Source organism: Centroberyx affinis, unplaced genomic scaffold (genome assembly GCF_046629955.1).
Source record: "Centroberyx affinis isolate AG114_WGS23_722 - 3 ecotype Tasmania unplaced genomic scaffold, CSIRO-AGI_Caff_v1 ptg000111l_1, whole genome shotgun sequence".
NCBI classification, from domain to species: domain Eukaryota; kingdom Metazoa; phylum Chordata; class Actinopteri; order Beryciformes; family Berycidae; genus Centroberyx; species Centroberyx affinis.
This window is the reverse complement of record NW_027278813.1, coordinates 604,095-622,893: the sequence shown is the minus strand read 5'-3', so window position 1 is coordinate 622,893 and position 18,799 is coordinate 604,095. Positions and strand designations below refer to the sequence as shown.

General features: G+C 42.6%; 1 protein-coding gene across 1 annotated transcript in view; it reads right to left on the bottom strand.

Moving 5' to 3' along the window:
- LOC139649874 (UPF0606 protein KIAA1549) overlaps positions 1 to 18,619 on the bottom strand; it is a 40,344-nt gene extending 21,725 nt beyond the window's left edge. The window contains exons 1-4 of the mRNA XM_071526388.1: positions 18,487 to 18,619; positions 2,937 to 3,134; positions 804 to 2,822; positions 571 to 659 (exon numbers count right to left, since the gene is read on the bottom strand). Coding sequence (XP_071382489.1) covers positions 571 to 659; positions 804 to 2,822; positions 2,937 to 3,134; positions 18,487 to 18,619 — 2,439 coding nt within the window. The remainder of the gene's footprint in view (positions 1 to 570; positions 660 to 803; positions 2,823 to 2,936; positions 3,135 to 18,486) is intronic.
- Positions 18,620 to 18,799: the final 180 nt, after the last annotated feature.

The window sequence follows — 18,799 nt, the reverse complement described above, 5'->3', positions numbered from 1 at the left end:
GTTTGAAAGGTCACTGTGTTTCTTGTGGGTCAGGGAGTCTTGATGTAACTATTCCTGTGGTTTGTTTATGACAGAAGCAAAGATAAAGAAACTCAGGAAGTGGCCTGGCCCTCCTGGTTCATCTGCACCCATAGTCACACACACACACACACACAGACACACAAACTCTCTCTATGAATGTACACACATGCCAAGTCTGAGGGCCATTACACAGCGCAGCAACTTCAGCTCCAGCTTGAGAGAGAAAGCTTCAGAGAATGTAGCCCAACTCATCTGTTTCGCTTTCTAATAAAATACAAACAGCCCATTGAGCATATTGTGATCTTGCAATTTCTGGGTTCATTACTCTCTCTAAGTTTGACCTTTTTTACCACACTGTGCCTATCCAGCACATATACAGTAACAGTACGTTGGAACTGCATTTCTTCTCTCTTCCTTGTTAGGCAAGTCTTAATCTGCCCAGGTAAGGATAGCAAACCATAAAAGCTCACCGGAGGCCTTGCAAACTATCTTCTGCTGAGGCATATAAAATGTCTAAACTCCTCTGCCGATGGGGTAAAATGAATTTACCTGCAGCTCGACTGATTTGTTGAATTCACCCTTCAGGATATCTCTGACTTGGGATTTGGCATATCCAATAGTGGCCCCAGAGGGAAAACCTTCAGAGAAAAGCATAAGATAATGGTTATGTTGTCTAATAATAAAATGCTCATAATTGTATGTTTGAAATTTAAAGTACAGTTTAAGTTATCACTTTTATACATTTCATACATCTCACAACCTAATTATAGCAAGGAACTTACCAATTTTGACTAAATAAGTAGGCTTGTCAATGTTGCAGAGATACTGTCTTGATGTTGGTGCTGTAGTTGGGCTCTTGCTGCTGGTGGGGTTGCTGAGACTAGTGGAGGCTTCGGTGGCAGCAGTAGCGCTAGCTGTGGTTTGATGAGAAGTAGTGGTGGCAGTTGTAGTAGTAGGTACAGCAGAGGTGGTATTAGCTACAGTGCTAGCCGGGCTCAAGGTCGTTGTGGCTGGGCTGTCTGTTCCTGCTTCAGTCACCCCCTGATCGCCCACCATGATTGGGGGAACCACAGTGACATTAGGTTCAGTGGAAACTGAAGTGATATTGGGAGTTAGTTCAGTTGTAATAGTAGTGACATTGGAGGTTATTTCTGTTCTAACAGCAGTGGTATTGGCAGCAGGTTCGGTGGGAACAGGAGAGAAGGCTGTGGTCGCAGTTAAGACAGGAGTGATGTGAATAGTGCTGTGGAGGACAGACTCTGTAACAAACCAATGGACATCTGTCAGAGAGGAGGAGGACATTACATCATCTTGCTGCAAGGCCGTGGCACTGGGCAGGATAGACACTGTTAAGGCAATGCTGTCCAGTCCAACAGCTGGGGTGGGTGTAGGGCTGGACCATTCTGTGGTGGACACCTTACCACCCGAGATGGAGGAAGAGAGGTCCAAGAAGTGGGTCGGTGCTATGGAAGGTTCCACAAAAGGCTCAGAGACATTGACCTGCTGAAGAGTCTCCTCTGTGGTGTGTACTGTGGTTGTTTCGTTGAGAGGCTCAAAGCCTGACAGATCACTGGAGGACTCCTCTTCAGTCCATGTGGTGTTATCAGTGGGCTTGGGTTCCTCTGTTCCAAACACAGCTGTTAGCATGCGACTCAAGTCCACAGTGAAGGTGCTGGTTGCCATAATGCGTGTAGAACTGAAGGATACTGCAGAGAAATGCCTTGCAGTGGTAACGTTCCCTCTGTGTTCAGCTCCAATGTCTGAACTGGCGTTCTCCTTGGTCAACTGGGTGGTGTAATACTCCAAGCTGTTCATGTCAGGTAAGAGGAGATCGGTTGGTTCAATGGTGAAGGTATCTGACCAGTCTATATCTGAAACCTCGGCTATGTCACTGTGAGCTGTGGGAGTAGGCTCAAGTGTATGGTGAATTGAGGAGGAAAAAGAGGAAGGATGGATGGACGTAGGAGGAGCAACGGAGCTGTAGGCTGTCATGAGGCTGGGTGAAGGTGAGATATGATAAGGGTGCAAGGAGGAAGGGAACACCCCCACCCTGGAAGGGAAGGACGTGTCATAGGTTTCTGTGGAGTCCTCCAGATCGTACATGTCAGAGGGCAGGTTGGTGACCAGAGAGTAGTCGTCTCCCTCTGAGCCCAAGAATGACATGGTCTCCATGTAGTCTCCAGACCCCCAGTCCACGTCCATGGTGTTGGTAGGGAAGAAGTCCTCTGGAAAGGCCTCAGTGGGTGCAGATGAAACTGATGTAGGGTGCGGGCTGATGAAAGGCACGTTGCTATGGGCCAGAATCTCAGGTGCTTGGTTGAGGAGCATGTGGGGCCCATGTGCTGGGTCGTTCTGCTGCATGGGGGCTCTGCTGGGGCTCAGCTGGTTCACATCCAGGATTCTACTTGAGGGCTTCACAGGGAGCTTGGGGTCATGCTTGGGGGGAGATGCATCTGCGTGAAACTCTGGCATTTTAGGGGGCTCGAGTGGTCGAACGGGAAGTGAGGTCATGATTGCCAGCGTCTGCTCTGATGCGCCTTCCTTCTGCTGGCTGGGAGCCAATGGAGGTACATCTGGAGCTCTGTGGTCAGAGTTATGAACAACAGGCTGTGATGCTGTTGATCTGGTAAGAGCAGAGAGGTTTAACGATGTTCTGGATATATTTGACTGAGGCTGCAGCTCTGATATTGTGAGAGGGTTTTCAGAGGAAGTTAGCATGGCAGAATTTGTCCTAGCCAGCTTCCCATGTCTGGAGAGTCTAGCTGGCGCCTCAAATTGTGGGCTAGGCCCCCACACAGGCTCTGATGGGCTTAAAGGGGGAGTGGAAAGAGGTTTTGGTCCTTCAGCAAGGAGGTCACTCGAGGTGAAAGATTTAGAGTTTTGAGAAGGTAAATGGCCTGACTGAGAAAGCACACTGTCAGCAGTCCTAGCATCATGGTTTAGTGTAGGAATGGATGGCAGGGCACCAAGTGAAGGGACAGATTGTGCTGCTGCAGAGGAGTCTGGGTTCCCAAAGGCCATGGTGTGTGAAGCTGCTAAGGCTGATGGTGATGATCCTGTCCAGCTTGGACCATCTTGAAGAAATCCCTCTCTGGAATCCAACCGAGGCTCATCTGCTGAAGAACAAAGAGAATGCTCAAGTTCAGTATTGAACACACACAAAAAAAAAGATTCATGGTTAACTTTAAACAAGTACAGGGACAAGGACTAGACTGATTGAAACATCATTCACACACTGCTATCTGCATTACTTTAACTTAAAAATATAGGGACCGTTAGTTGAGTGTCATTAAAAATTACTGAGATATAATCTCTTTTCTCCCTCAGAGAGATGTAACATCCTTCTGGGTGCAAAAAGTATAAAAAAAAAATAAAAAAAATCAAGTTGCTTTGTTTCTGGCAATGGGTTTTAGCACACCTGAAATCCACTCACACAATATCATACCACTCTCGTCTCTGATATCTGCTTGAATAATCCATTATATTTCACCATCCATAGACCTTATTTTGTACTCAGCTCTGGCAAAAATCAATCTTTTGAAAATGACTAGGGAACCATCTGTCACTTCTCACAGCAAAAATAGACTGTAGACAAACGGATCAACAGAATGGCAGGATGAGACGAAACATCATACTATAAAGCAAGGAATCTCTGTCTGTATGTGTGTCCTTCACATATCTCGAGAACTGTTTGTCCGATCTACTTCACACTTGGCGGGTGTATTGCTGGGGACCCAAGGACGTGCAGTGTCAGATTGGACACGCAACATGTTCAATATTAATAAACTTTAAATAAACAAGCGAACAGTGCTCTGTGCAGCAGCGGGGCTCAAAGCAAGTGACTGCAAGTTGTTGGATGAGTGGTTCTCGAGAAAGCTGCAAGCAGCAATACTGGAGGCCATGCAATCGGCCCGTTCCGAACAGGCATGTTTTGAACGGGCACTGCACAATTTACTGAAAAGCCAACACACTGGTTCAAATACTGTGCTCCTGGTAGGCTACCCAACTGCGAGCCATGTCATACTGCTGGACATAGACATCAATGGCATTACATCAGCCAAATAGCTCTGATGTGAAACACTGTGGCCCTAGTTAGGGTATCCTTACTCCCCCCCAGCCCTCCCTTCCCCCCAAATTAACATTGATCTGTAAGGATCCATCTTAAATCAATAACAAACAAATTAATGAGCGGAACTGCCCATACAGACTTTATATAGGATTACCATTCATCATGAAATGAGTCATTGTCACTTAGCGCTCACCTCTGGAGCAAAGGTTACAGAATGATGAATAGAGCAAGAATACAGCAAGCCACTGCAGTGAGTCTGTGGGAGAGAGCTGCAGTGGAGGGGCTATGGTGTAAAGGATACGGCTGGCGTTTTTAAATACATTTCTTATCGTCAACAAATCCTATGAAAATAACAAAATCAACAATGCTTTTGCTGTACTCCCATTAGGCTACTTTCTGACTTCCCGCGTACCCTTTTTAGGCTTCAAACCGGAAGTCAATGGCTCCAATTGTAAGCTAAAAACCTTTAAATACAGCTCACAAAGACACAGTTACCATGAAAAGTCATTTCTATTGTAGTTATTACCAAATCAAATTCAAATGGGAACAAATTCTTCATTATGACAGGGACATGAGATGGAAAACGTGTTTACAGCCGGCTTATTAAGTTGTTTGAGGAAAAAGTCGGCTGGCCCGGTGCATCGCAATGATGAAAGATACTGCCCAGAGCAACGGCATGGCTCTTTGATGTGTTTTTAATCGTTTTTTTTTAATACAATGGAGTTCTACTAACAAATTCACTGCTGATTTTGTTATTTTCATAGGATTTGTTGACGGTAAGAAATGCATTAAAAAACACCAGCCTTATCCTTTAAGATGTTATAATGTAACCTTGGCCTATATTTAGATAAAATCAATACCCTATTGACAGACTCAGAAACTGCACCCATGTCATACCATAACTGTCATACCAAGTGGAATTTGAGAGCTGTGAAGCAGTTACTGCTGTTTACAACAGAACAATTATTCAACCAGCTCAACAGCATGTACGGTGCAGAGCATCCAACATTTACCACTTCACTCTGTGCTTGTTGACTTCTTAGAGAAATCATTACACTGCCTGGGGCCAAATCACTAGTCTAACTAATGCACCATTTGCTAAAGTGGCTACAAAATGGGACAATCAATCCTGAACAAAAAGCCAATACAGCAAGGAGAAAGGAAACAGTCACAGTCTAATATACAACTAAGACAAAAAGACCACGATAAGCTAGGCTACGGCTTGGAAATATCATAAGAGAAGTTATTTTACTGTTATGTGGTTAGGCTAATCCAAATTGTGATTCACTATACCCACTACACAATGGGCGATGATGGTTTTCCATCATTTTATTTGTGAATTGCAGAATATGCATGGACCATATGTTCCACAATACATGACTGGTCATTCTGGCTCAGAGCTTAAATGGCCTGGGCAATTTACTGATGCACTCTAGAAAGACCATGTCCTGTTCTTTTTTATATGTTATGGTGCATGACCTTAGAGTGATGGATGGTGCATTTTTCCACTCTCCTCATCAGGAAGCAACTCTACCTCTTACACAAAACACTCTAAAATCCACAAGGGTCACATTAGACATGGCAAAGTCTGTAGAGGGTTTTTGCAAGCTAATGCAGTGAAGGCCAACGTGGCTTTGTTGATGCAGTACATTTCTGAATTAATTTAAGACAAGAATGCCAAAGGCCTTTTCCTACATATTGCATAACTTGCGTATCATGCATGATTTAATTGGGGAAGCGCCTTGATTACACAAGGTGGTCACAAGCTCACACACGTGTCTGAGCAAGGCTATGTGAGCTGACAGGAAAGGCTGCCAGAGAAACAATGCTGCAAAGGCTGCCACGAGACAATGCTTGAATAATTCACAGCAGTAGACCTTCGAACAGTTCCAAGAAGCTGTATCAGTTTGCCTCGTTTATATTCTAAAATGTGTTGCATTAATTTTCCATAAGCATCATATTCAAAGCCCAAACGGAAGCTTTACGGTTCAGCTGGAGGAAACCTTGAAACAAGGCCGCATCCACAGTACCGTGACACAAGAGATGATGACAGATAGACTGAACAGATAAAGGGAAAAGCGTTAAGGTGCCTGCTTACACTAAATGAGATGCTATCGTGTGGAACTGGAGTATACAGGTGACCAAGATGAGCCTTAACCAAGAGTGCCTACATGTGAGTTTACAAGCTTAGGCCTAAACAGAGCCACACAAAGAAGCAATATATTCAATAATTTGGTTGAAAAAGCCCCACACAGACCACGTCTTGAATGTGTCCTTGAAACTAGGTCTTGAGCAGAAGAGGACTTGGAGGAGCCGTACTTGGCATTGCCAGAAGCAAGCCACCAACAGCCTCTACACAGTGACTCAGCAACCGCCTGCCATGTTGCTGCTCTTTGTAGTGTACAGAAGCTCTGTAGGATCACACACACTTGAAAATAACCACAGAATCAGCTGAGGGAGAGGGCTATTTTTAACACTGGGAGCACAGAACAGATCACTTATAAAAAGCATCAACAAAAAAGAATATACCTCTGGAATGTCATCTTCAATTTACTGCATCACTTCATGTTTCTGAAGTACACAGCCTTTGGCTTTGCCCAAGAGAAAACTCCCAACTTAATTATAACCTAGACTGGTACCTTAATTGAGTCAACATGCTATTACAACTGAACCTCTTGGAAAGGACTTGGAAAGGAAAAGCCAAGAGTTGTTTCTTCTCTGTAGGCTAGTCTGCACTGCACACTCGCCAAACTGCCACACAGCTCCTAGTGTGCTGTGCCAAGTGTCTGAACCCTCAGTGATGCAGTGAACAGCTGGGCAGCACGTACACACACACACACAAAGACACACACACACGCAGCTGGGCAACCAACACTCTTACCCATTAATAAGAGGAAAATTTAAATACAGGGACTGGCAGCATTTAGTTGCCTGAACTGAAAGAAGGGGCAGGACAGGGCGATACAGGCCGTGCATTGATGGCCTAATTCCTACGTTCTGTGAGGAAGATATAAGGAACAGCAAGAAGAGCGCATGGGAAGAACAACCCATAGTACAGTGTTTGGTGCTTGATGCTCTGTTAAGTCTTCTACTGTTAATCATGAGGTAGATTCTGTATCAGCTGGCTTTACAATCGGATCTCAAAACAGTGTGGGATGAATGCTCAGTGGGGAATCAATCAACTCTGCACTTGACTTTGCATTTGGCGGTAAACAACCATACATGTACACACATAGGTGCATAGGTTACAGGTTACAGATAAATAAATGAATACAGAAACAACCAAAAAATAAACCGAAAAGCTTAGTAGGTGACTGTATTTGTCTGAAGAACATGCTGCTGTTTGAGGTCATACTGTTGTACCATGACCCCAAAATGTCACCTCACCTCAGCACGGACCCATGGTGAGGAACTAATTCATTTACTGTCACAATTAGGGCAATTAAACACGCATGGATAGTTGACAAAGCAGCCAGCTAATTGAGACAAACACAATCATTGGCAGGTGGTTTGAGGTGGTTGGTGTTTGAAAAACACAGTGATCTTGGTCTTTTGTCTGATGAAGAGACCAAAACACATGTTTTTATAGCTACAGTACATAAACAGATTTCTATTTTTCTACTACAAGAGAGTGTTGCACCTTTCTCTCTCAGCATGCTATTTTGAATTTAAGGTTGGGCATGGATTTGAACAGTGAAAATCACATTGAGCCACAGATCAATTGCTGGAATGATGATGATCATGAGATTGAGTATAATGCTGCTAACAATAATAGTGAAGTGGTGATTAGGGGAAGAAATTAATATTAAATTACTAAAGCTTTGGCCTTAGCTTAGGTGGAAAGCAAAAAGGACAAGGAAAAAGAAACAGAAGAGAGACAAGGAGATAGAGAGAGAAGGCGAGAGAGACAGACATAGAGATGTCATGGTAGAATCAGTAAAGGTTGGCGAAACAGAGAGCTAATGGGTACTGAAACAATACTGGAGATGTTGGTAGAACGGGAGAGAGAGACAAGCCCTCTAGGGTATTTAAAGCCACTGGTAATAGCCTTCAATGGAAAGACATACACATTACATCTCATCTATGACCCCACCCTTCTCTCTCTGCCTCACCATGAAGCACATTGCACTGAACCCTTTGTGTGACTTGACGTCGGCTTCATGAGGTTTAATGGATAGCGTGATCATCCCTGCGGTTACATTTACAAAAATAAGCAACGTTAATAAGAACACAGCAAATGAAACAGAATTAGGGCTCGGCTAAGGCCAGATTATGACTCTGAAAAGACCTGGCTGCTTATTTTCAATAATTAAGCAGGCGAGGTCTTAATAGTTCAAGGCTAATCTGAGGTAATGACAAGCAGAGCTCAGTGTGACAGACAGCAGCCGGGCAGGGAGAAAGAGAGAGAGGGAGAGAGAGAGAGAGAGAAAGAGAGAGAGAGAAAGAGAGAGAGAGAGAGATGACGTGGGGCTGACATTACAGTAGGCAACAATTGACAAAGGGCTTGAAGACTGAGCAGCGCTGCCACCTGTCCCCAGAAACACGAGTGTGTCACACTCGGCTGGCCACTCATTGTTGGGCCTGTCGGTGTAACTAAGCACTGAGACCCCCCGCGGAGGGGCACCTTCAAATATCAGGTCACAACTGCGTAAATGTCAAGTGCTTAGCCCACCTAAATGAGAGTGCTCCAGGACAGTCTTCCCTCCCTAATCTCACTTTCCCAGTCACTCGCCTCACTCTTTCTGGAGTGGGTGACTCATTCTCATAATACAGCCTAATCTCATTGCCAATAAAAACTGATTACAGAAACAGGGTCTGGATGTTTAAGACATTTGCGGTCATTAAAAGAGATGAATACACTATGTGTCCAGCTGATAAGAGACATGCAAGTAGATTGGGTGACTTGCCTAAATATAGTCATGTACTCTTGATGAATAATTATCTTAAATAAAGAATGTATGAATCATTATCCCGTTTCCTCACACAAAAAAAAAGTTACATTATCCGCTGCCATCTCCCATGAAATATATGACTGTAAAAATAAGGCACGGTTTCATTACAGTCTGACAACATTCAAGAATTAATGCAGTGGGAATTTCATTTATTCATTACATGAAAAATCCCAGCCTAATGAGATTCTATTTCCGCTCATCAGGCCTTGATGTGTCTTTTTAGCCTAGACTGGGTCTAATGAATATCTGCCTTGTACATGCACTAAGCTAAATTTGCATTTGGCCAAATTGAGAAGTTAACAAATCCTACAAGTCTGTAGTCATAGGATAAATACAGGGAGTGATATTATGTTCTTATTACCTCTCATTAATCAGTCAAACGATATGGCTGGGAGCATGAAGTGGTTGTTTGTGTTTTTTAATACCCTCCCTGTTCTCTAAGAGCTGATCTGGTGGTGCATGTCCCTGCTGTAACCTTGTTCGTGGATTTCCATCTATAACATTAGACTCAGTGAGAATCCACAAGGCCATGTTTTAGCAGATGATGCACCAAAAAGGGTCGCCTGTCTTGTGGCTTGCTTTGTTCGTCCTGTCTCGGTTTCTCCATCCATTTTCAGGCTTGGATCACCGCCAGCAATCATGTAAAAAGGATTGTGACAAGAGAGGGATTATGACTGCTGATTGCTGATTTGATGCTCCTTTATAAAATCAAACTATGGTCTCTTTCATCCCTATAATCGCATAAAAAGAGATGGAACAAGGTAGAGAGACTGCGCAGAAGACAGACAAAACTACAGGAATAGGACTAACCCATTTAGCTAGGCTGGATGTTGGTAAAATCTTATAAGAGACCAAATACAGATGAGATCACCACAGCTCTACTTTGGTATGTTTTTGGTCATAAGCTGTGCATCTCTATCTACACACACAGAAGGCCCAGTGTATCTAAAGAGACTTGGTTACAACACTTGCAGAATAAGATGGCAGAAGATACATCTTTATTTTTTTGTTTGAGGCTGTTGTTCTCCAGTTCAGAAGCACATTTTTGTTTTACTTGTTACTTTTTCACTTCAGCTTACAGTTCCTCCCTTAAGGGCAGCTGCAGTAGGGGGATTTTATAGTGGCCCCTCCTGCTATTTTTCAAATGATGCAATATACAATTAAGTTGGGTCAGGTTTTGATACATTACACAGAGGACAAGACTTGTGTTTTGCATTTGTCTGTTTCATTTACTGCAGCACTTACCCTTCTATATCCCTGTCAAACTAGCCAAACCACACCGCCATGGGACCGATGACATCAGCATGACATAAATATCAGCGCTTGAATATGGCAAATTTTAAGAAAAGTCTCATTTTATGCACATTACAACAAAGACGATATAATCGTTTGCTCATAATCGATACATTTTTCATATATTTCAGTTTGAAGTAGTTTCGATTTGAAAAAATTATTCTAAAATCGAGTGTTTCTGTGATTTCTGTGATTCTGAGGTTTATATTTAGAGAAAATTGAGAATCCTGAAAATCTGCTGCCAAATTGATTGCAAGCAACCTAGTTACATAATAGTTTACATTAGATAACACTGTTGTGGGATACAGACTTCAAAATGGGTGACAGTGCACTAGGCTACACTATAAACTACAGTAGATTAAGTTATGTTCTTAAAAAAAAAAACAGGTCACACACAATGGGCCCAACCATTTTATCGCATTTATATACTTTACGATGAGCTAAATGAAGCCTGCTACAATGAATTCAAATACATATAAATCCTGCAATCCTGAGTTAACCTGATAATGCCTGTCTGCAGACAGCACTCTGCTGATGTCTGGGATTGAATCATAGCAAATACCATTCTCTGGTCTAGTTTACTCACCCAGACCCAGGGCTCTCATATATAGAGAAAGCAAACATGCAAAAACCCTAAACTGAAACAGTGTCCCTTAGCATAGTGAAATATTTGGGCATTTGCAGGCTGACAGACATTACAATCTTGTTGGCAGCAGCATTTGCGGCATATGAATAAGGACAAAAAGGGTGTTTCTGTCTCCATCCACAGTTACAGTGTCTAGATGAAGCCAAAATATGACAGACTGATTTGCCTGTGTGAGCATGAGTATCCTCATTTTCCAAGTGGAAGAGACAGTGCTTCTGAGCTAAAGGCAAGCTGTCTGGGTCTCAGTGTAGCACTGCAGAGATGACAAAACAAATTAAACATGCGCACAGAAACACACACACACACACACACACACACACACATATATGCACACTGCATGGATATGAACTGAAATCCCACTGAACTGTTCAATACCGACATATGGAGCATTTTATAAGAACCGCCCCACCTTTCATTATCAGAATCAGGTTACTAGAGCAAGCATAGGCTAGGTTTCAGCCAAACAGCTGTGAAACACACAAACGCACACAAACGCACACAAATACACACATAGACACACACACACGCACATACACACATACATTATACACACAAACACACATGCAGTCCTAAGTGTGTGGAGAAACCTGAGATACCAATTACAGAACCCTCTAATGATATCATTTCCTATATTTGCCAGACTCCTTATTGCAAAAAAAAGTCATTTAATGGTTGTGTAGTTTGGGGGAAAAAGGGGGGAGAGAAGAAAGGGTCTTTTGGTAATAATGCTAGCTAACTACTACCCAACACATGGTTCTGTTTTCAGCTGAGCCCCTTGCGTGACTGGCTCTTTTCAGTTGGCAGGGGCTGCATACGCTGAGTGCAGTCGAACAATCAAGACACGACTGTGTTGACATTTGGTTTATCGGGGAAGCTTTTAAGATGGGAAAGATTCCATTGTTTTTATCAGTTGAGTTCAATTAGAACAAGTTGTCTGAGAGCAAAAAGGCAAGCAGCCCCCCCACAGAGCAAGACTAGATTGGTTTTATAGGAGCCCATTTATCATAAACCTACATCAGTTGATTTCCGATGCACTCACTAGTCACATTTACATCAAGCACTGACAATAAGGTCAGAGGATAAACTAAATCAATAATAAAGTGTAGGATATAAATAGAAATCAAGTTTGCACACAACTCCCAATCTGTCCCATTACCTAATAGATCAACAACAGTCAAGAACACCACAAAGCTTTAGAGAGTTGGCCTTCAGTGTGGCCAAGAATGAGCATGAGAATGGAGACCTGACTGGGACAGGGGGAGAGCAAGAAAGATAGGGGAGCAGGATAAGGAGGAGGGGGAGGGAGCAGTAAGTGAAAGGCCGATTGAGAAAGAGGAAGAAAGATAACTTAGGAAGAAAGAGGGAATCTAAGTAAAGGGTATAGTTAGCTACAACTCAAAGCCTACTAAAGAAACCTTTATTTTCAAAGCATCTTCAGAGATTCCCACTATTGCAGTCTGGAGAAGTATAACAGAGTTGAGGAGACGCAGGTTCATAAAAGCACCCCCAACACACACACACACACACACACACACACACTCCTTCACTCTCCACAGCCCTGATTTTCTTCGAAAGACAGGAAGGCAAAAGCTTGTAACCAGAGAGGCCCAGAGGACTGTGTCACTCGGCACCCTCCTCTGCTCTGCCTCAGTCCTCCCAGCACAGGCCGGTCTCATGCGTACAGTCCTAGGAGAACAAACACTGTTCACTGATTTAGGTTAGGCCCACTTGGGGGGAGGGGGGAGGGCTGTTTTCTAATAGGCCTAAAAGTCAATATGGGAGAAGAAAAAAGGGAATTATCTGTGCAAGGCTAAGTCTGGGATGAACTTATTGTTAGGTTTCTTAGTGGTGCGCCAGGACTTGAAAGGTCCAAAACAGGATGATTTAGCCTGGAGTAGCTCAAAAGAGGTCGGGCTGAACTGCACCATCTGCTCTGATAAATATATAAATAATCAGCAGCAGTTCATTGGAGCAAACAGTGATTTGTGCTCAGCACAATATGGCCTCAGTGTTGCCTTCTGCCAAATCGTGAACTTTACGTTGCACATTTCAAGTTCACAACACTGATAGGCTGTCTTCACAACTCATTGTAAATGCACATAAAGCAATTTCTTTGTAATGAAAGAAACTTAGATAATTGAGTTCTCAGTTATCCAGGTTTGATTACAGACACACACACAATGATTTTTTCAAGAGTAGTTTACATTTAGTGATACTCTTATAACAACACACAGCGATCAGAAGCTCTCGCAAATAACTGACGGCAGGTCAAGTCTACTAGCTTACACAAATTTCTGCTAAGCAAATTGAACAACACCCAACTGAATTCACCAAGGCAAAGCTATACCTGAACTACTGGAGATTTTATAAACTGAGGACAAATGTGAGAATGGATGTGGAGCAAGAACAAACTTGATGCTAGCCCAAATCAAACAGGCTACCTCTCTTATATCCTTCAAACACTCTAAGCAATGGATCATACAATCCTGACAAGCAAATAGGCCTAAATACCTACTGGCTAAAAATAATTATAAAAGCCCAATAATTGTAGGCAAAGAAACAGTGTGGTTAATTGATTGATGTATTATTAAATCATAATAGGGTTACTAGTGATAATGTTTGGCAAAAGACCACCAGTGAGCTGATGCAGTCCTTGATTAATCAGGATCACTGTCGTTCACTTTTTAAGCCCAGCAACAATATTTATGGTAAATTTGGACACTTGTAGGACGCTGAAACTGCAGTGGAAACTTGCCTTGGTAAAAACTAGAAAAAAAGGGCACACAAAATCACTAACAGATGTGCATTCACAGGCCCACACTGTGGCACCTTCACATTACAACCTACTAGTATGATGCAGGTAATAGCAGACAAATGGAAAACATTAGGTAGATGAGGCTAAAGCAATCCATAGAGTTTCAGATTATACCCAGCCTTAACTTTCATATGTCAACATGATATCGGAAAAGATTAGGCCTATAACAAGTGCAAAAATAAAGACAAAGTTAAAAAGCTGTTTTCAAAATGTTGGTGCCCGCTATCATTGACCTACCCTTGACCAGCAGACTAGCTTCCACTGTACTCAACAGAGCCAAATAATGCTGGCTTCAAAGGGACAGGCCAGTAGGCAGCCTATATAGACAGGGTCAGACGCCGGCTGCTCTCCAATAGATCTTTTTGGTCATATTGCAGCCCTGGCGAGTGCAGCAGCACCCGGTGTTTGGCTTTTGATAGGTTCTGCCCATTGATCTGCAACTGGCCCCTAGCTCTAATGAATAATGAATGGCCATATTGTCATCCCACACAGATCACATTTCACATGGCAACGGACTGGACTGGTAATTAGCCAGGACTTCGCTGGCCTACGGCTTGCTGAGTTGCCTTGCCAGCCGCTGTGATGCAGAGACTGAGAGCTGGGCTTTCACTGAGATAAAAATTGCAAGGGCACTTTATGGTATCAAGTATAAAGTTTAAAAATGTATCCTATATATTTTCAAAGGATCTTTCACTCTCTTAAGGGTACAGATGTGGAATAAAAAATAAAAAAAAAACAGGGAATGTAAGAATGCTCTTATTTGACCTACAAAACTATAAAGTGTTCCTTTCTGAGTCTGGAGGTGGAAGGCTGTGGGGCTGGTGACTCCACTGCAGAAACAGAGCATGGAAACAGAGCTGTCATCATGCTCATGAAATGCAGTGAACTGTGTAGTGATGGGTAAGGATGAGGAGCACCTCCTGTCATATATGATAACTAAGGCTAACCTAACAGATTCCCAGGGCAGGGCAAGTAGAATATCATTTATTAGGCTTGTCTAGGATAACTTGGCTTTACCAACTAATTACATCTTTAGCTATTAGGTACTACAGTTATTGAAACTGTAGTTTTGCGCAGCAAGCAGGGGCAATTGCATCCAGGATAAGCCATTATTGGCAGGTTTAGGGGAATAAAACAGTGAGTTACAGACTAGTTTAAGGCTCAGTGTATTTAATAACAATGTAAACAATCTAAAGAATTGGTCCCACTCCTTGCCAGTATTTTATTTCACATTGTAGGATGATGAATAGATCTTTTTATAGCCTTTAGATCTTTAGCTAATAGGATCTGGGATTTACATTGTGTAGTCATGGGTAAGCTCATTTCTTTGACACATCAGTCTATAACTAGGCTAGATTTCTTCAAAAAGAATAAAAGTAACTTTGTGTCTAATACACATGATTTTCTGACTCGTTAAAAGTGCAGCCAGTAGTCTTAAGGGTTTAGGAGATGTTTCAGTATGATTTCATCACCAGCGCTTTTTAAGGAATAGGCCAAATTAAAGCTACAGTGCTGATGATTCGACCCCTGAATGTTTCAGCAGGAAGGACTGAAAATGGCCCGATGAATCTGACAAGAGCAGCTCTCAGCTAATGAGACAAAGGGCAACTTCCACTCACAGCCCAGCTTGTTAGTAACACTCTTGGCTGTGACTAAGGAATATACTGTAATCCCTTTGTGAATGTTACTGTCAATGTTAATGTCTTGTCACCGCTTCTCAAGGCACAAACACACAGCCAAGTTTGACCTATTCAACTGGAAAACATTCAGCATAATAAGAGATACACATTTATACAACAATCTGCTGTCACAATAAAGGGGGTAGAAGTGAATGAGCATGCATGTTTTGTTTTCTTTCATTCAGTAAGGAAGAAACATAAGCCTAAGCAAACCACCAGGCTGCACTCAAAGGATTCAGCAACATGTTGTTGACATGGAAATGGACACATTCAAAGATGCATCTAACTTTGTAAAAGGCCTGATTGTCCCTTAGGGCAGGATAACAAGATATCCTGTAAGAAACACAAGGCTCATCCCTACTCTATCACTTTTCAGGGTCATGCAGCAAGAAATGTTTAGCCCAAATTTAGAGCACTAGAGACAAAATAGGCTAATTCAGACCAGCATGGAGCTGTCTGAAGTCAATCCAAACCATGGCTGATAGATTTATGCTCAAGTGATGCAGTGGTGTGCAGTCTGCCACAGGGGAACTGTCTAAGAAACGCTCTGCTAAGTGTTACGTTTGAGCTTACTGTGACCATCAAAAGCATGAGGACATATCCCCAACATTCATATTCCTGCAATAGATGTGACCATGTTTACAAAACCAACGTCTCCACCATGGCTGAAGCTTGGTTCGGGCAAGAGATAAAAGAACTCTGATAAATCCCTTGTGCAAATCTACAAAAGCAATTGAAGTATCCCTATCAAATGACGAAAGCTTCAGAGTAGCATAGTGGTGAGCGATATACCGGTATAAAAGCAATACACCGGTGCTGCAGGCAAACAATCTTTGGCTGAACAATAACCAAGCGGACATATTTATGTTCTACAGACTTAACGTCAACAAGTTTGTCATTAGCTGCAAAATGTCTGAAATGTCTGCAAAACTATTATGCCGTTATATAGAGTATACTGTCACCATTCAAAAAACTCAGGCCACATCGCCAAACACTAGGCTATCGCATCCTAGGTTTAAGCTCATCATCTCAAATGGGGGACTCCTTAAATACAATCCGGTTAGCAAACACAAGGCTAGTCAATCATGACGGGCATCCACAGACACATCTGGAGAAACAATGCATCTGGAGAAAAATCCCAAGCGCAGCACAGGAAGGCATGTTTCCCATGGGACTCCCTGGATGTCTAGCAAGTTAAACGAGCAATACAGTAGCCTAGTTAAAGCACAACTCGACTGACACCGAGAGATTGGCAACTTCTGGAAGTTTCAAGCAGTCAACGTGAGGCATTTGGGATTGCCAACTTTTGGTGTGAGCAAACAAATGGTTAATCTTTTCATGCTTAATCTCCTTTCAAATAGTGTGTTCAGTGATGCAATAAGCAAAGGCTGAACGGATTTATAGTTTCACTGAAAAGGCAACAACATAAGTCTTGCCCTAAAGAGCATAGCTGACAGAGTGAGGAATGTGGATGATGCCTGTCTCTAGACTCTGGGGAATGAGATAAGAAGACTCTGCGAACTAATGGACACGGCTGATGTGTCAAATGTAAAAGAACAGCCTGATGGGATGACTTGTCTAATAAAGGTCTCCATCAGTGCAAAGACTTGGTTTCTCTTTCTTGTGACTAAAATATTAGTGCCTCACAAATGCAGGATGGGTAAACTGAAGAAAGTCAGTAGCCCACTTGAGTGACTAATCTGTCAATAGGCATTACCAATGCTCAGGCAGATCATTGGTCATCAAATGAAAGAAGTGAGGTGTGACCATGCGAGTTAAAGATGAACTAATTCCTGATTTCCTGCGGCAAGGCTTTCACCCTGGCATTTGGTGCATAATCCTATTACCCTGTAATATCATGAGTTTTTGGCCGCTCTTAAAACGGGTTCTTTTCACTGGACAATGTGTAGGGGGAGGGGTGTTGATGGGATCATGTCATTATCTATGAAAGTAAGCCTGGGGAAAACACCCATTAAATGGATGGACTTAGATCTTTTCTCTCTCTCTCATTGCAGGAAATTGGTTTAACTCGGGAGTCAACACAGAAATACAGCCACTTCACTTCTTAATGTGAGGATCCAGAATCAAACATTCTCTCTGTCAGGTGTCCATATTATGAATACCACAGATCTGTTCACATACACATCAGGACATTAGGCCTAAGTAATTTATGGAATGGTGAAATACTGGGAAAAGACTAGGAATAGGCCTTTTTCATGTCAAACTACGCATTAAACTATAGGCTAATCAAAACAAACATGTTCAGGCTAGGCCTATACACCATCTATCATGTCTTTTCTTCTAATCCGGCAATGACAAGTTTTAAGTGAAGATTTTTTGGTAACTGGTTCTAGGCTTCAGTCACTCTGATTTCTCTCTGTTCACAGGAATCCTATAATATGATTGGTGGGCTGATCATAAAAAAAATCATTCATTTTTGACAGCACACCAAAAACGAATCCATCAAGTCTAGGAGCATGATTTGGCCAAGCACGGACCTTGGGTGACGCAATACACACGACCCCACACACCACAGAAAATACGTTCACATAGCATTCATGTTCACATTCGATGCTGTTAAATTTATCTAACTGTTCAATCCGGTTAAATGATAACTACCATAAAAATGGAGTAACTGCATAATTGAGTTGGGTAATGTGGACCTTTCCGTAGACAAATGGCATATTCAATACTTTCATCTACATTCCACAGCATTAGAGACCTGTTGATTTACCACCTGTTATCACATACTGTATTGTGGACTACTGAAATGAAATAATAGATATATATTCGTGGGTAGTTTTTCCATCAGATTGATCCCCTCAAGTATTGTTGGGTTGAGTTTATCACCTCAGAAGTGTAACTTGAAGTGGAGAGTGTATTGCTTATCTATGCTCTTCAAAATCAATTGAATGGTAACAGACACAGACATTGATCTGTGTCTGTCCCGTAACAGAAAGTACAAATTGGTAGAACACGTTGTTGTGAGTCCATGACAGGTGTTCTCTTACCTGCAACAGGTGAGCCGGCTGCGATCACTGTTACCAACACCGTCATCCCCAGAAACACCGCACACGGGCCATGAGCGCGCAACAGAGCCCTGGGCATCACCACCGAACCCACAGATGAGACTAAACCTGCCATCGTATGGGTGGGGGGGGGGTCAAGGCATTTTATCCACTTATGAAGAGAAGATTCATTCCGATGGGGAAAATAAAAGCTTGGGGTATCTGGGTGGGTTTCTCGCTTGTGATCTCCTTTAGTCTATGGTCCCTTCTTCCACATCATGTGCTGTCGGTGAGGGAGGACTGCTGAAAACAAAAG